Consider the following 17,695-nt stretch of genomic DNA (forward strand, 5'->3'; position numbering starts at 1 on the left):
CACTTTATTATCTTCAAAACAACTCTGTCTTTGTTTTGCAATAAACTCCTTCAGCTTGTTAAATATATAATAATAGAATTCATAAACGAATATATACTCATACTGGAGACTCATCACTACCAATGCTCTTTTTGTGCACAATGTTTTCTGATCTCATATATTATCCAATAATTTACCTTAATTCCATACTTTGTGGAGTTCTCCTTTTCTGTTCTCAAGTAATTTCGAACCAATACCAAATTCTAGACGCTTTTTTCCTGTGAATTTTTTCCTCCATTGAAATTAGATTGAGATCCTTGTTTTCAAATCAAGTGATCTTTATTCCAATAGTTGGACTTTGAGTTGAAATATTTTAACTGACATTAAACAAAGGTTCCACCTGCTCTCAGGTGGATGTAAAAGAATGCAATGATATGATCTGAATAAGAGAAGTCAGCTTTCATACACTTATTTATCTCTCAATGAATATCACAAGAATAGATTAACTGATCATTTGTCTCATTAGTTGAGCTGTGTTGCTGTACAAGATTGGTTACCATATCTCCCTAAATTACAACAGTAATTCAAAATACCTGGTTGCAAAGCACTTTAAAAAGGTGTTCAGACTTTCTAAACAGTGTAATATAAATGCAACTTCTTTCTAATGCAACGCGACTGAAGCACCTTAAATGAAAGGCTGCAGTTCCAGTAGTCCACACTTACTTTTGTACTTCAAGAAATTCCAGCAGCTTGGTGTCAGAGAGGAGTTCCAGATGTAGTATTCCCTTCCAGTACAGTGAATCTTCTGTCTCATGGTACAGCATATACAGCATGAAGAGTTCAGGGTAGAACCGTGGCAAGATCAGGGGAAGTGTCACTGTGTAAGCATTTAAATTATCTCTACAGACACAAAAAGTCAAATATAAATACAGATTTCTCACACACTCAATTTCATCAGCCATTAAACGATTACTGATGGAAATTAACCTTTCACACTGAATATCAATATTAATAATATTTAATTACCTCATAGTACAAACTGCTAATGTTAGAAGATTTATCTTCAACGTGATTAATATCTGACAAGCAATGGGAGAAGAAACTCTGGAATCATTGAAAAAGGAGTTCAGTCCTGGAGATTAGATATTATTCATTGGATGCTTTCTTTGCAATGAGCAGTGCTCATAGTTTTGATAGCTGTTCAAATATAAAGAGAATGTACATTCTGGTCTGTGCTAATAGGTTGATACAAAATGGAATGGAGCATTGGCCTTTTCTCCCTATCTAACCAGTTTACCAAATAAAATATGATTTACCTTAATTGACCTTCAGTGGAGGAATGGTCATTCACCATTGACTTGGGTAAGAAATACCTGAAAAACAATTAACAGAAATCAAAACACGCTTCAGAAAAACTAATAGTTTAGAACTGTCAGTCTATCATAGAATTACACGTGGTCCACAAAACACAAAATGGGCCATTCAGCCCAGATGATGCTTATGCCAATGTTTTTATGAAACAGAAACAAAATAAAACAAAGAACTGCAAGAGCTGGAGATCTGAAACAAACAAGAACAGAAACAGCTGGAGAATCTCAACAGGTCTGGCAGCATCTGTGGAGAAGAAACAGAGTTAACATGACCCTTCTTCAGAATTGGCTCCAACAATTTCCTATTTTGTTTGTTTCAAACTTCTATCTATTTGTCTTTATCTAACTCATCAGCTTATTTAGTTCTTCATTTTTCCTTCATATGTTCAACTAGATTCCCCTTAAAATGTATGCAAGCTGTTCACCTCAACCACTTGTTGTTAAAAGTCCCACATTCTTACCGACTACTGTTTGAGTAAAGAATTGTCCCAACAGTCTCAATTTGATTTATTATGGATTATTTCATAATCATAACCTCTGTTTTTGGGTTTTCACCACAAGGTGAAATACTTTCCATATGTCTGACCTATCAAACCCTTTCACAGTATTATGGTCTTCCATCAAGTCACCCCTCAGCCTTCTGTATTCTCGACAGGGGAGCACAATTATGTTGAGCCTTTCCAGTGATTTATTTCTCAGTTGTGCTCATATCTTTGTGAATCTTTTTTGCAATGTCTGCAATGCCTCTGTAAATTTTTAAAATATGGACAATAGAGCTGAGCAAAATTATCCAAGTGTAGTCTAAACAAGAATCATTTTTAATTTAAGTTTGCTTTTCATTTCTGTTCCTTTAAAATGAAGCAAAGAATACCAGTACGTATTCTGAGATAGTAGGAGCTGCAGATGCTGGAGAATCTGAGAGGGGTCTAGGCCTGAGACGTCAGCTTTCCTGCTCCTCTGATGCTGTTTGGCCTGCTATGTTCATCCAGCTCTACACCTTGTTATCCCAATACATATTCTTTTTTCTGGCAATTATGACTTGTATAATTAACTTTTATGGGACTTTTTCTCCTTTAAAGACTCTTACAATTCAAGCAGTAAGTGGGCCTCCACCACCACTTACCGACATTGCATATAATTTGCCAATTACATGTTCATTCTGCAGTTTTTTAATGTCGTCTTGTACTTATGTCATTTTTTTCCTCAGTATTAACTATACATTTCAATTTGATTTCATCTGCAAATTTTAAAATTATCCTTCTGATTTCCAAGTCCACATCATTGAGGTAAATTGTGAAAACCTGAACACTCTGAAACACGGCTTCCACAGATTCTCCCATTTGAGAAACTACCTTTAAGCATTAACCGTTTTCTTTTTGGTACCTCGTTAACCACCCATTCTGCTAATTTACATGCCCTGATCCTAGCTATGGATCTACTGTAGGCTATTTTACCAAAGCCTAATGTGTAGCTCATCAAATGATGACAATATCATATTCCTATGGTTAATCTTCTTAAGACATCTGCTGTAACTTACAGAATGGATATCAATTTAGGTATTAAAGGTTTCATGGAATCATCACAATTGGGAAAGGTAAAGGTAGGGAAATAAACTTGGAGGATCTTTTCCCAAAGAAAACAGATCACCGCAGAAGTCACTGGAGAACAATTAAGATCATTTGACCTGTTGACTGATCACCTTTTTATTCTGCCACTCCCACCAACCAAATCCTCTGCAAACCATCTAATCTAGGACCTCAGGGAAAACCCTTCAACATTGTTAGCTTAACTCACCAGTAGACCAGGAATTAACCAAAGGACTTTCCTGTTTTTCAATTTAACTCTGAGCAATTGAAGCATCCTTAACAATGATTTGTTTAAGCTTTCTCCCTCCGCTTCACCAACCAATTCAAATACATATGCTTGCTTAGCCAGAACTTGCTTATTTGTTGAATGTTGAAGATCTGTTGTCAGACCACTCTATACTGATTATCAATCTTTGTGGTGGAAATGCTCATCCATTCAGCTCCTGCTGCAGAAGTCATTATAACGTTACTGATTTCACCTGAATATAGTTTATTTTTTCTTACAACAAAGCCATTCCACATGTACCACACAAGTCCAATTCCCAAGCCTTCTTATGCCTATATTGAGAGCTTACTGAAAAAATGATATTAAACTATACAGGTTGTTTGAATTTTAACAAATCAATAGTTGGCTATCTTCATTAGTGAGCAATCTATATTTAACACTTCTTTGAAAAACAGTAATTCAGTCTGTATAACCTGTCCATGAAATATTATTGAAAGTTTAACACTGACCTGGCCAATAGAAGAATTTAGTATCAAGAAATGAGCATTCCCATGACCAAACAGGTATTGGAAAAGAACGATCATTTGGACTAACAAAGTCAGTAAAGTGTGTCTGATTTAGCACTGACCTTGCTAACTCAAAGAGTTTCTTAGCATGTGATACAACTTCCTGCTGTGCCATTGAGAGTAACCGTTTGTGCATACAGATCCCAGAATACGTGTCCTGAAAAACCAGAATTAATGTCTGGAGTAGTTTTCCAAGAGGATGACGAGTTGACACAAAGACCTAGAATAGAATTCAAACAGAAAATCCTTTTAAGGTAGCAGCACCAACAATGAATTGGCTTAAATAAAAAGGTATAGGGATCGTTGGCCTTATAAATAGAAATCTGGACTATAAAAGCAAATTGGTATTGTTAAACCTTTACAAGCCACTAGTTAGGCCTGAGGTGGAATATCATGTTCAATTCTGGTCACCGTGGTTTTGGTAAGATGTTCTGGAGCTTTCATTCTTTCATGGAATATGAGCACTGTTGGCAAGGCCAGCATGTCTTGTCCATTCATATGAAATGAGTGGCTTAACAGGGCAATTTGGAGGGTAGTTAAGAGTCAACAACATTGCCGTGTATCTGGAATCACATCTAGACCTGTCTGTCTTCCCTAAATGGCATGATTGAACTCAATGATTTTTTTAAGGATAATTAATGATAATTTCATGGTCACCTTTACTGAAAACAATTTTCAATGCTAGATCTTGATTAACAGAATGCAAATTCCACCAGGTGCTGTCTCCAGAACATTAGCCTGTATCTCTGGCTCACTGAACCAGTGACGTCACCACTGCACGAGAGAAGGATTTCAGAGAGACTAAAGGAGCTAGGATTGTTCTCTTTAAACTATGAGTCATTGAGATACTAGTTAGATAGCTCTTTCAGGGGACTTGCATGGACTTTAAATAGTATGAATTTCTGTATTGAAATGTTCTGGGGTTTTTTTGACATCCTATGCCCTAGCTCAGGCAATAGCTTCTTGATAATGGTAACATATAGATTTCATGCTATAGACTTGACCATATTTTGCAGAATTACTGAGGTTGACAATTCAGTGTAATATTGGAGAATTTTGGAGGCACCATCTTTTGAAGGCGACGTGAAGCAAAACACTTCTGAGGAAGGGTCACCGGACCCAAAATGTTAACTCTGTTTTCTCCTCAACAGATGCTGAACTTTTCCAGCAACTTTGTTTTTGTTCCTGAAGCCAAACACCTCGTGTCTCCCCAGCTAATTGCAAAACATCCCACAGAACTTTCTGAAGTGCAGGAAAGTTCACCTGGGCCAAACTTCATTCTTCAGGCAGCAGAAGTAAACAGATTGTTTGATTAGCATCACAATGTTATTTGTAGGATATTGAAAATTGTCTACATTAAATAAAACCTGTATTTATGTAGCAACTTTCACAACCACCCCTGGATATCCCAAAGTGTTAAAACCCACTAGTGTAGTTATCGAAGTGTACACAGTATGCACTCAAAAAATGTTATGATTTTGTTTGAGGTATAGACACCAACCCAAATGCCCTGTGTAACACATGGGATCTTTTATATTTACATTGAATATAGGAGTCAGAAGGTCATTTTGCAGGTGTACAGGACATTGGTTAGGTCACTTTTGGAATATTGCATGCAATTCTAGTCTCCCTGCTAATAGGAAAGATGTTGTGAAACTTGAAAGGGTTCAGAAAAGATTTACGAAAACGTTCCTCAGGTTGGAGGTTTTGAGCTGTAGGGAGAGGCTGGTTGGGCTGGGGGTATTTTCCCAGCAGTGTCAGAGGCTGAGGGATGACCTTATAGAGGTTATAAGATCAGGAGGGGCATGAATAGCATGAATAGCTAAGGTCTTTTCCCCAGGGTAAGGGAGTCCAAAAATAGAGAACATAGGGTTAAGGTGAGAGGGGAAAGATTTAAAAGGGGCCTAATGGCAACATTTTCACAGATGTTGGTGCGTGTGTGGAATGAGCTACCAGAGGAAGTTGTGGAGGTGGGTACAATTACAGCATATGAAAAGGCATCTAGATGGATGTATGACTAGGAAGGGTTTAGAGGGATCTGAGTCAAAGGCTGGAAAATGGCATTAGATTAATTTAGGATACCCGTTTGGCATGGACGAGTTGGAACAAAGGGTTTGTTTCTGTGCTGTACATTTCTATGACTGAGGATACAGATGGCACCCTTAACAGTGCAACACTCCCAGGGCTCTGTATTGTGGGATTGTCAGCCTAGATTGTTGAGGTCAGGTCTTGGATCCACAGCCTTTTGACTGAGAGTCTCGAGTTCTACCAACTGAGCAATGGGCTGACACTTGCGTTGCAACAGTGACTACACTTTAAAACAAAAGGAATTAATTATGAAGCTGCTCTATAAATGCAAGTTTATTCTTTCCTTGCATAAACCTGTCTGCCTTACCTCACTCAGGTACTCCTTCAACTCTTTCCCCTCAGCCAAGTTACATTGGTTTGGTGGCAGTTTCTCAGGTCTGGTAGCATTTGATCTAGAAGAAGGGGAAATAAGCGATCAAAATAAATGTTTGGACAAGTGGATCAGATAACTGAGGTACTATTCTTAGGTCTTATCCTTTATGCACAAATCAGAATCCAACTTAAACTAACAGAATTATGGTCTCCCTCTTTTTTTTTACAAATTATTTACAAATAAAACGTGCTACTCTCAATTCATTATCAACATTCACATATTTGTCCTGTTTATTTACTACTGTTTCTAGCATTCCAAGTCCACTATTTTCAGGAGTTGTGGCATTCTAAGTACACTGCATTTCCCAAGGTCCACGCTGATCTTCTGTCAGATTTCTCAAGAATCTACAGTTTCTGAAAATGGCAAATGTAAGAATCTGTTGCGTTTCTAATTTTGAACATGAAAGCCATAAACAGCAAAGCTGCCACTTAACGGAATTGTAATTGTGCAGCTAACAAAGAAATTTATTTCAATTTGGAAACTGATTGCAGTTATAGGAATATTTGGTCTGGTATAATTTCTAGGATATTAGGGAGCTGTTACAGATAGAGCTACTCCTAAAGCTACACAGAACTCCTCAAGGCCTTGGTGAGACCACACCTGGAATACTGTGTGCAGTTTTGGTCTCCTTTTCTGAGGAAGGATGCTCTTGCTCTCAAGGGAGTGCAGCGAGGGTTTACCAGGCTGACTCAGGGGATGGCAGGTCTGATGTATGAGGACAGATTGACTAGGTTGGGATTGTTTTCGCTTGAGTGAGGGGGGATCTCACAGAAAATTATAAAATTCTAACAGGACTGGACAGGGTAGATGCAGGGAGGATGTTCCCAATGGTGGGTGTGCCCAGAACCAGGGGTCACAGTACGAAGATTAGGGATAAACTATTCAGACGGAGATGAAGAGACATTTCTTCAACCAGAGTGGTGACCTTGTAGAATTCATTTCCACAGGAAGTAGTTAATGCCAAAACATTACATGTATTCAAGAGGCAACTAGATATAGCAGTTGGGGTGAATGGGATCAAAGGTTATTGGGAGAAAGCAGGATTATGCTATTGTGTTGGACGATCAGTCATGATCATGAAGGATAGCGGAGCATGCTCAAAGGGCTGAATGGCCTCATCCTGCTCCAATCTTCTATGATTCTGTTTTCTATGTTCTTCTCTCCCAATAGATGATGTGGAAAATCAGTTGAATAGGTGGAGCCAATGAACATGAACCCCTTAAAAACCATTACCTCAAATGACAAAGAGAAACAATTTTACCTGCTGCAAGACAAAAAATCTAGCAGATCTTCATTGGCATGTTCCATGGCACTTTCCACTTCTGTGGTAATTGCCCTGCTCTTCAGAGCTTTCCGTCGTTCTCTGTTCTTTGAGTAAAACCCAAGGAAGGATTCCATTGAAGTTTCATCAGAGCCAGAACGAAGGAAATCACTAAATTGGTCATAGATGCCCTGCCATCGATCTTTAGCTGGGGTTATGTGGCTGCCCAATTGCCTAGAATGGAATAACATCTCGCATGAAATAGCCTCTTACCTGCTCTGCTATGAATAGAAAAGCAAAATATTGTGAATGTTGGAAATATGAAATAAACACAGAACATGTTAGAAATACCCAGGTCTTTGGAGAGAGGGAGAGAAACTGTTAAAGTTTTAGATCTGATAAATAGTCCTTGGGTACAACATTAACTGTTTAACTCTCCATAGTTTCTGACTTGATAACTATTTCTAGCATTTTTCTGTTTTTGTATTAAATCTGCTTGTTTGAATATTGGCCTTGAAATTCCATTGTTGTTTGTCCCGTCTCACATCAACACTCCAACAGGAAACCAGGGAATTATCAAAGAAGCAGGGTAAAACAACATTGCCAATGCAGAGGAAATTATGAATTGTCAGTAATGCCATGATTTGGATGAGACTTTAAAACATGGCCCTGCTCCCAATCACATGGACATAAAAAAATCAAAATAATGCCTTGCCATCAATCAAAAGCAATATAATTAGCCAATACATTTTCCAACAAGGATAAGAATTACTTAAAAAGTGTTTCTTTAGGCTGTAAATAATATTGCAAATTCATGAGGTTCTAAAAGGCCCATATAAATGCAAGTTTTTTTGCCTTCTAACACAGTTATTTAGTTAATCTATTAATCTGTTTGCTTTCTTAATTGCTAATTCATTTAGCAGTGACACCTGACAACCCCAAGAGTTCGCATTGCACATGCTGGAAATTCTAAGAATGCATATACTTTCTAAAATGCCCTGCCAATAAATAAAATGGCATTACCCAAATAAGCACAGCAAATATGATCAAATGAGATGGAATGTCATCACCGGCATTTTGCACATGCATAGTGAGAGAATTTTCAGGATGTTAGCTGACATTCTCGATTAATTTCAATCAGGCTATTTTCTTTAAAAGATTCCTCATTGGCCTGTAGTTGCCAGGTTTATCCATTTGCACTTTTTTTTGCTAGGATAACACTGGATACAATCCTCTGACATCACTTGATATATAAGAAATATTGGAAGATTGTGACCAGGACCAGTGAAGTTCCCATACTTACATTCTGCAGTACCCAAGGATACATGCCATCCAAACTACATAACATTTTTACTGTGATCACAGCTAATTCTGCGATGTAGGCCATATCCTCTCCTTCTGTGATACCAAATGTAGAATGCTCATTATCTCAGCCTTCACGACTGTTTCCATTTTGGTTCCCTAACCAGCCTATCTTCCTTTGGCTAGACAATAAAATGTGAGGCTGGATGAACACAGCAGGCCAAGCAGCATCTCAGGAGTACAAAAGCTGACGTTTCGGGCCTAGACCCTTCATCAGAGAGGGGGATGGGGAGAGGGAACTGGAATAAATAGGGAGAGAGGGGGAGGCGGACCGAAGATGGAGAGTAAAGAAGATAGGTGGAGAGAGTATAGGTGGGGAGGTAGGGAGGGGATAGGTCAGTCCAGGGAAGACGGACAGGTCAAGGAGGTGGGATGAGGTTAGTAGGTAGCTGGGGGTACGGCTTGGGGTGGGAGGAAGGGATAGGTGAGAGGAAGAGCCGGTTAGGGAGGCAGAGACAGGTTGGACTGGTTTTGGGATGCAGTGGGTGGGGGGGAAGAGCTGGGCTGGTTGTGTGATGCAGTGGGGGGAGGGGACGAACTAGGCTGGTTTAGGGATGCAGTAGGGGAAGGGGAGATTTTGAAACTGGTGAAGTCCACATTGATACCATATGGCTGCAAGGTTCCCAGGCGGAATATGAGTTGCTGTTCCTGCAACCTTCGGGTGGCATCATTGTGGCACTGCAGGAGGCCCATGATGGACATGTCCTCTAGAGAATGGGAGGGGGAGTGGAAATGGTTTGCGACTGGGAGGTGCAGTTGTTTGTTGCGAACTGAGCGGAGGTGTTCTGCAAAGCGGTCCCCAAGCCTCCGCTTGGTTTCCCCAATGTAGAGGAAGCCGCACCGGGTACAGTGGATGCAGTATACCACATTGGCAGATGTGCAGGTGAACCTCTGCTTAATGTGGAATGTCATCTTGGGGCCTGGGATAGGGGTGAGGGAGGAGGTGTGGGGACAAGTGTAGCATTTCCTGCGGTTGCAGGGGAAGGTGCCAGGTGTGGTGGGGTTGGAGGGCAGTGTGGAGCGAACAAGGGAGTCACGGAGAGAGTGGTCTCTCCGGAAAGCAGACAGGGGAGGGGATGGAAAAATGTCTTGGGTGGTGGGGTCGGATTGTAAATGGCGGAAGTGTCGGAGGATGATGCGTTGTATCCGGAGATTGGTAGGGTGGTGTGTGAGGACGAGGGGGATCCTCTTAGGGCGGTTGTGGCGGGGGCGGGGTGTGAGGGATGTGTTGCAGGAAATACGGGAGACGTGGTCAAGGGCGTTCTTGATCACTGTGGGGGGAAAGTTGCGGTCCTTAAAGAACTTGGACATCTGGGATGTGCGGGAGTGGAATGTCTTATCGTGGGAGCAGATGCGGCGGAGGCGGAGGAATTGGGAATAGGGGATGGAATTTTTGCAGGAGGGTGTGTGGGAGGAGGTGGGAGGAGGCCTGCTGTGTTCATCCAGCCTCACATTTTATTGTCTTGGAATTCTCCAGCATCTGCAGTTCCCATTATCTCTATCTTCCTTTGGCTAGCTGTTTACTCTTTGTATTTATTGTGGTTGGCATGGCTAACTCCTCTTGAATCATATATAGACAGGTAATTACTTTTTTCGTTCTCCTCTGTGCTTTCTATATTCTGTTTGGCTCTCTGCTGAACTTTGAGTTTGACATTGATCAAAAATATTCTTCATTTCATTTTAATTTATATACTTAGTCATTGAGGATACTTCAGAATTTAATATCCTTCCCTCCTTATGAGAATTTGTGTAGACAGTATCCAATATAATTTACTTTGAGGCCCTTTACGTTCATTCACTTTTTAAAAATATGCCAAGCTTTGATAGTAATCTGCCTGGGCTAGGCAGATTTTCAACCCATTGGAAAGAAATCTCACCAAGTTCAGTGTATTGACTTCTGGTTTCTCCTTCTCCTTTTGTATAGCTATTATAAACCTAAGAATATGGTAGGTATGGAATTGTTGCAATGTAAAGCGAATTATCAAGTTGATTTTGCTACACACATATGGAATGTGTTACTGCTTTCTAAGTTTGGACAATTCACACTCACATTTTGCTGGTGATCAAAGGATTTAGTTCTTCTGTGGGTTTGCAGAATGTTCCATTGGTCTTCAAACCACTTCCCCATTTGTTGCTGAATAATCCTTCTATCATGTATCCATTACTAAAGGTGAGCTTTCCCTTGAACATAACAATTGCAAATTAGTTTTTTTTAAAGCACAGGCCTCTTTTTGTTTCAGCAGTTTGATGTGTGTTGTGCATATTAGGCAAGCAATCTTCTGGAGTAACATATGATCTAGACAGGGTAGGAAAACAAATTTTCTTCTACAAAGGACATTTGTGAATCAGATAAGTTTTCACGCCTTTCCAGTTGGTCACAGTCATGTTTACGAGTCCAGTAAAGTTACCACTGTCATTTCTTAATGCCTCAGTACTTCTCTAATCTCCCATGATATCTTTGGTGAAAGACCAGCACATCGCCCAGAGAATTGTAAAAGCTGTTTCCAGTTATTGTCATGCTATCTCTTGAAAGGTTTTCACTGATCTGCAAATGTAATATGAGGTGGACATGACAGTCTTCGTGAACTTAATGTCTTTGCTGAAGAAAGACCAATAGCTGCATAGAAAATCTTGGAACAATGACAATATGTTCACCATAACCAAGCTAATACCACTCAAACCATTTCTCCCAATCCCCCTTGTATCATCTCCACCCATTTCTTATCTCTGAACCTTCAATGCACAAATGTTCAAATATGTGAAAAATATTCAAAGTTGGTGCTCAGGAGAAATTTGGAAATAAAACAGTGAACAAAATGCTACAAACAGCAGTTTCTCCAGCAGCTGGAAAGAAAATAAGAGAAGTTATGATCTTCAATGAGATGAGTTTTTTACTTGCCCGTCACCTGATCCATTCAATTCATAGGCTCTAACCATCATTAACTTGCTCCAGTGATTATTCTTACGTTATTGATCTTGCACCAATATTAGACTATGGTTGTTTCAGAAGCAGTTCAGAGAAGGTTCACTCTACTCATTCCTGGGATGAACAGCTTGTCTTATTAAGAAAGGTTGGACAGATTAGGCTCACGTCCATTGGAGTTTAAAAGAATGAAGCTGACCTTATTGAAACAGAAGATCTTGAAGGGACCTGCAGGGTAGATACCTGGAGGATGTTACCTCTCATAGAGGTAATCAAAACTAAGGGATGCAGCTATAGAGTAAAAAAAAATTTCTCTCAGACAGAGGAGGAGACTTTGTTTTCTCCCAATGTTGTTACACTAAGGAATTGCATTCCCCAAATGTGGAAAATGTATCTTTAAATTCATTCAAGGTTGAGTTACACTTTTGATAAACAAAGGAATAAAAGGTCATGGGGAGCATAGAGGACGCAGGAGCAGAGACTTCAACTAGCTCAGCCATGATCCTGTTGTCGGCACAACATTGTGGGCTGAAGGGCCTGTTCTGTGCTGTACTGTTCTATGTTCTAGTAGGGCTGGCTTGAGTGGCCAAATGGCATACTACTGCTCTTAATCTTATGTTCCAATGACTGAGAGGTCCATCTCAATGAAGTGTTACTCTTACCTAAGCTACTGCTCATTCATTCTAACTGCTTACGATGTAGGCCACAAAGTAACATTGATCGTTCTTTTCTATGAGACCATTGTGAATCAACCACATAACAGAAACACATCGGTCAAAAGAAATAGGACTGGCAAGTGTCCTTCTCCGAATAACATTGTTACATCAATTGAATTTTTATGAAAATTCAACAAAAGCACTGCCATTTTCTGGTGCCAGCTGACAAATAACCAAATTTATTGAATTTGATTTCTTAATTAATTTTAAAATTACAGTGACTGGGCTCTAAATCTAGAATCACAGCTACCAAATTACCATATCTACTTACAACAAGCCTCACTGGATAGCTGAACTGCATTTCAAACTTCATATCCAGAAAACTCAAGACCAGGTGACACTCATACATTACTATTCCTCCTGGATTTGCTATTTCCCCTGGATTTACTAACCATATACAAATAAGATAGTGTCCCGATTCTTCTGACTGAATACCACACCGTAAAATGCATTTATTTTCCTCACTGGGGTAATCCATTATTGATGTAATGAAAGAATCATAGCTTTTAACACGTAAGTAAATTCACTTATAACCTTCAAACAAAAAACTATTCTATTAGTAACGATCAATGTTTCAAGTAGTTGTGTTCAGTGATGGGAAAACTCCAGTTAATTAAAAAGGACCAGGTGTGCACGACCTCCAGTTCAGCATAAGTCACATTAGAACTTTTAACATCATGACCACAGAACACAGGATTTAACGGGCTTTATGGTTCTTCATTCTTTCTGGATTTCTCCATATCAGCAGATATCTTTCATCTATCCTTCACAACCATTGGCCACCTTTTCATCTTCAGCCAAAAATGTGGCTCTCTCGCTCACGATCTCTTTCTCTCACCAAGCCCAAATCAATGTCCACCTTGCTTCCACTGTCTCAAATGTGGGAGCCATATGACCATAAGACCACAAGACACAGGAGTGGAAGTAAGGCCATTCAGCCCATCAGGTCCACTCCACCATTCAAATCATGGCTGATGGGCATTTCAACTCCACTTCCCTGCACTCTCCCCGTAGCTCTTGATTCCTTGTGAGATCAAGAATTTGTCGATCTCTGCCTTGAAGGCATCTAACATCCCGGCCTCCACTGCGCTCCGTGGCAAAGAATTCCACAGGCCCACCGCTCTCTGGCTGAAGAAATGTCGTCTCATTTCAGTTTTAAATTTACCCCCTCTAATTTTAAGGCTGTGCCCACAGGTCCTACTCTCCCTGCCTAACGGAAACAACTTCCTAGCGTCCACCCCTTCTAAACCATACATTATCTTGTAAGTTTCTATTAAATCTCCCCTCAACCTTCTAAACTCTAATGAGAACAATCCCAGGATCCTTAGCCGTTCATCATACGTTAAAATTGCCATTCCATGGATCATCCGTGTGAATCTCTGATGGACACGCTCCAGGGCTAGTATGTCCTTCCTGAGGTGTGGGGCCCAAAATTGGACACAGTGTTCTAAATGGGGCCTAACTAGAACTTTATAAAGTCTCAGAAGCACATCGCTGCTTTTATATTCCAACCCTCTTGAGATAAACAACAACATTACATTCGCTTTTTTAATCATGGACTCTACCTGCAAGTTAACTTTCAGAGAATCCTGGACCAACACTCCCAGATCCCTTTGTACTTCTGCTTTACGAATTTTCTCACCATTTAGAAAATAATATGTAAAACACATTTGTCACATTTAGGCAAGGAATCATTCATCTGCTGCTGCAAATGAAACACGACACCTCACGAACACCTCGTCATGAGTTGCTTGCTCTGTTTGAATCCTAACCTATTCAGCACAGCGACAGTGCCTGATAACATGACAAAGAGCTTTGTCTCCACTCCTGATCATGTCTCGGACAAATGCATCTGCTACAAGTAGGCTGGTGAGAACAAGGTCAAGAACGCTTTTCCTCTCATTGGTTTTCCACCAGCAGCAGTAAGCCGGTCTGGCAGCTGTACCTTTTAAGACCTCACCAGCTCTGTTAGTTGTGATGCTACACAAGGAAGTTCCCTGTGCACAGTATAATGTGCATTCTTGCCAACTTTGGAGTTTCCTCCAAGTGGTATTCTACATGGAGGACAGAAAAATCCCTTGCTTGTGTTCAACCTGATTTGATGCGTCAGCATTGAGAACTCCAGATTGCATGCCATGTGTCACCAACTTTGGTGGATCTCCAGGAATTGTGACTGTGATGTTTGGGACATTGTCTGTAATGTATATTCCAGTTTGCTCCAATCCACTCTCCCAATTTTTACCCAGATGTTACCGAGGATGGTTTTGCAGGGTCAAAAGGACCATGTGTGCATAGTTGTTTCCAGTGCCTTGGTCCATCTACATTGTTGTTGGTCTGGAGTTAGATGTAGTCCAGAGCAGGTGAGGATGGTAGATTTTTCTTACCTGGAGGACACTAATGAAACAGTTGGGATTGTATTTTTAATATGACAATCAACAGCTTTTAACTCCAGGTTTATTAATTGAGTCCAAATTTCTCGAACTCCCACATTGAGATTTTAAATCATGGCCCCAGAGCGTTAGCCTGTGTTTCTGAATTACTAGTCTAATAATCATACCACAATACCATTGCTTCCCCTTATACAATCAAATGACCTGTATATAATATGGAGTCCAAAGCTCCTACCTTTCCAGTTAGAAGCAGCTCTTCTGTGAACTCTCCTTCATAGGCAGAATCATCCTCTGACAGAATTGTTCCAGGCCCCTGATGATTATATAGAAAATAAATTAAATACTGAGTTGTTTGTAAAGGGCATTTGATTTGAATTCGTTGAAGTAAGGAGACCTAATACTCAAGATAAGTGAGGTCAGTATTCTGCCTCAGCTTCATGTTCAGACCAAGTTTATCATATATATATGATACTTCAGGTGGCCTACTTAAGAACAGGACAGGTTAAGTAAATGGGCCATTAATTCTGTTGGAGTTTGGTATTCTTGGTACATCATGAAGTACCAGCTGTTTTGATCCCAGCTGGTGGTAATATTGGACAACTCAAATCCTCGATTGACGCCTGCCTTGATATACTTATAAGTTTAATATTTCTTTTTTGTTTAATATGGACATGTGTCACTGAACAACTTTATAAGAGTCTGCCAATACACTTTAATAAAAGAATGTACAAGTTCATTCCACAAAAGAAACATGCAATATATGTTATAGTATACAAGAACAATTGGACTAAACTCATTACATATATCAGAGAGAATGATGCAACTCTTTTCATTCTAACGTTTAGACACTAAGACCCTCAGTGAAGTGTCACCCCATCTCCATGTTCAGCTAACAGTGTAGTTAGTTTCATTTTCCTTAGGCTCCAGTGTGCTTTCACGTGAAGCTTTTTTTTTCATTAATGACCCTCCCAAAGACCTTTAAACAAGCTCTTATGTCAGCTTACTAATACTAACTGGTATGCATTCCTTAAACCCATATCATAAGCCTTTTTGAATGCCTTGCTTTGACATCTCCACAGATTTCAGCATCTGGAATTTTCTAATAAGCAATTCAGGACTTCTCCCTTTCTGCCCTGACTGTTTTAGACTCTGCTAAACTAGCAGCACTTCTGCTGTTATTGATCTTTTTTATCTCTGAATAAACCTATTTCTGTACCCACCCCTATCCCTTGTAAAACTCAAATTAACAGATATTTAGCAATAGTCTCCTAGGGGCCTTGCTTGCCGTTTAGCTAAAATCACATTTTATTGGAAAAGCAACCTCTCGCTCACTATTCAAACTGACTTTATGATCTTTTGAAAACCTACACAAGTGAACACTAAAATTATTTTTTACTCCACTTTAGATGCCAGCGTTTCAGAATGATAACAATATTTTATGAGCCTGTGTCTCACAGCTACAACTAAGGGCCATTTGACATCTGTTGATTGCTGGCACTGGGAAAGAGTCCTCAGCCATCAGAGCCAAGGCAGCAAAGACAGATCAATGCCAGGGATCTAAAGAGAGGTCTCCATGGATTTGTAGTGTTTTAGTGGCTTCATCATTATCTATGCCACACATATTTTGGCCAACAGGATACTGCTTGGACATTCGGGCATGGTCTGCAACTAAATTATAGAGCATTTCAGCTTTGGACTTGACGTCCAATTTTCTGTGGCTCAATATCCTGCGTCATTCACTGTCACTTCTTTCAACTGTGCTTCCACCCTGCTTCCAATGTCCATATCTTTCCTATATACCACACCCTAAACCACAGAACTGTATTGGTGGAAATATAACTGCCGGTTGGTCTGCCAATTTAACAGAAAGATAGGAGTTAGACTAAAAGCGGTCCCTCAGAGTCAAGCTAATAATCTATCTGTTATAGAAACTATCCAGATTCTGCACAGATCTGCAATCCACACTTTTACAAAAAGTGATCATTGGTGGAAAGCCACAATTTTCTGGATACTCATATTGGACATAAATATTTTGTTTTGAATGTACAGAAATGGGAAAACAATGACGTTCCACTAGACATAGAAAGTTAATGAATTATATCCAAAGCTCATCAACCAAATGGGAAATTTGGTGTTAAAACCCCTGAAAGTTACTCGTAGAATTAAAAATTATCCTTTAAAGTTCTGTAATAGTACTAAGTAAAATTGGATGCCATCTTCCATGAGATGAATCAGAGAACACTTAAGGCAATGAATTTTCTGGGTCAATCTTTGCCATGAGAAAGGATAGAAGAAAATCCAGTTACTGACCATCCCCAGTGCAATCGTCAGATATCCCAGTGTCAGATCTATTGCACATGGATAGAATGACAAAGATATCAGCCCAACAAAAAATGGATGGTTGCTGGCTAGGTGGAGAGAATCCTGAAGGAAAGAATGCCAAGGAGGATTGTAGTCATTTACAGGAGAAAGCTAGAAGTTATGCATTCTGCAGACGAAACTAAACAAAAAATCACTATGTAGAGGTATTATTGAGGTCTAACAAAGACAGGATGCCACTCCTGAAGTAGAGAATCTGAGCTGCTCATATGTCAATGACTATCAGTAGCACCCTAACTGTTCCCAGGGTATCCTTCCAATGTAAAAAGTTCCATCAGCTTGTGAAGGCAGTCAAGGTCAAGAATGAAAGAGCTTATATAATACTTATATAATAATCCCAGGGTAAACATTCTTTATAGCCAACAGCAAACTTGTAAAATAAAGCATCTAGGCTTCTTTTGTGGAAAATACAGTAGACAATTTACATACAGAAATTTGACAATAGTGAGATAGACTGTTTTAGTAATGTTGTTTGA

General features: G+C 39.7%; 1 protein-coding gene across 2 annotated transcripts in view; it reads right to left on the reverse strand.

The window, feature by feature from the left end:
* The window catches only part of LOC125451808 (ALS2 C-terminal-like protein), a 92,986-nt gene that overhangs the window by 16,934 nt on the left and 58,357 nt on the right, over positions 1–17,695 (reverse strand). For both annotated transcript variants that reach the window (XM_048529408.2, XM_048529407.2), the window contains exons 16-22: positions 15,076–15,153; positions 10,862–10,992; positions 7,450–7,683; positions 6,123–6,207; positions 3,790–3,947; positions 1,296–1,352; positions 703–879 (exon numbers count right to left, since the gene is read on the reverse strand). In XM_048529408.2, the coding sequence (XP_048385365.1) occupies positions 703–879; positions 1,296–1,352; positions 3,790–3,947; positions 6,123–6,207; positions 7,450–7,683; positions 10,862–10,992; positions 15,076–15,153 (920 nt within the window). The remainder of the gene's footprint in view (positions 1–702; positions 880–1,295; positions 1,353–3,789; positions 3,948–6,122; positions 6,208–7,449; positions 7,684–10,861; positions 10,993–15,075; positions 15,154–17,695) is intronic.

Source organism: Stegostoma tigrinum, chromosome 5 (genome assembly GCF_030684315.1).
Source record: "Stegostoma tigrinum isolate sSteTig4 chromosome 5, sSteTig4.hap1, whole genome shotgun sequence".
NCBI lineage: Eukaryota > Metazoa > Chordata > Chondrichthyes > Orectolobiformes > Stegostomatidae > Stegostoma > Stegostoma tigrinum.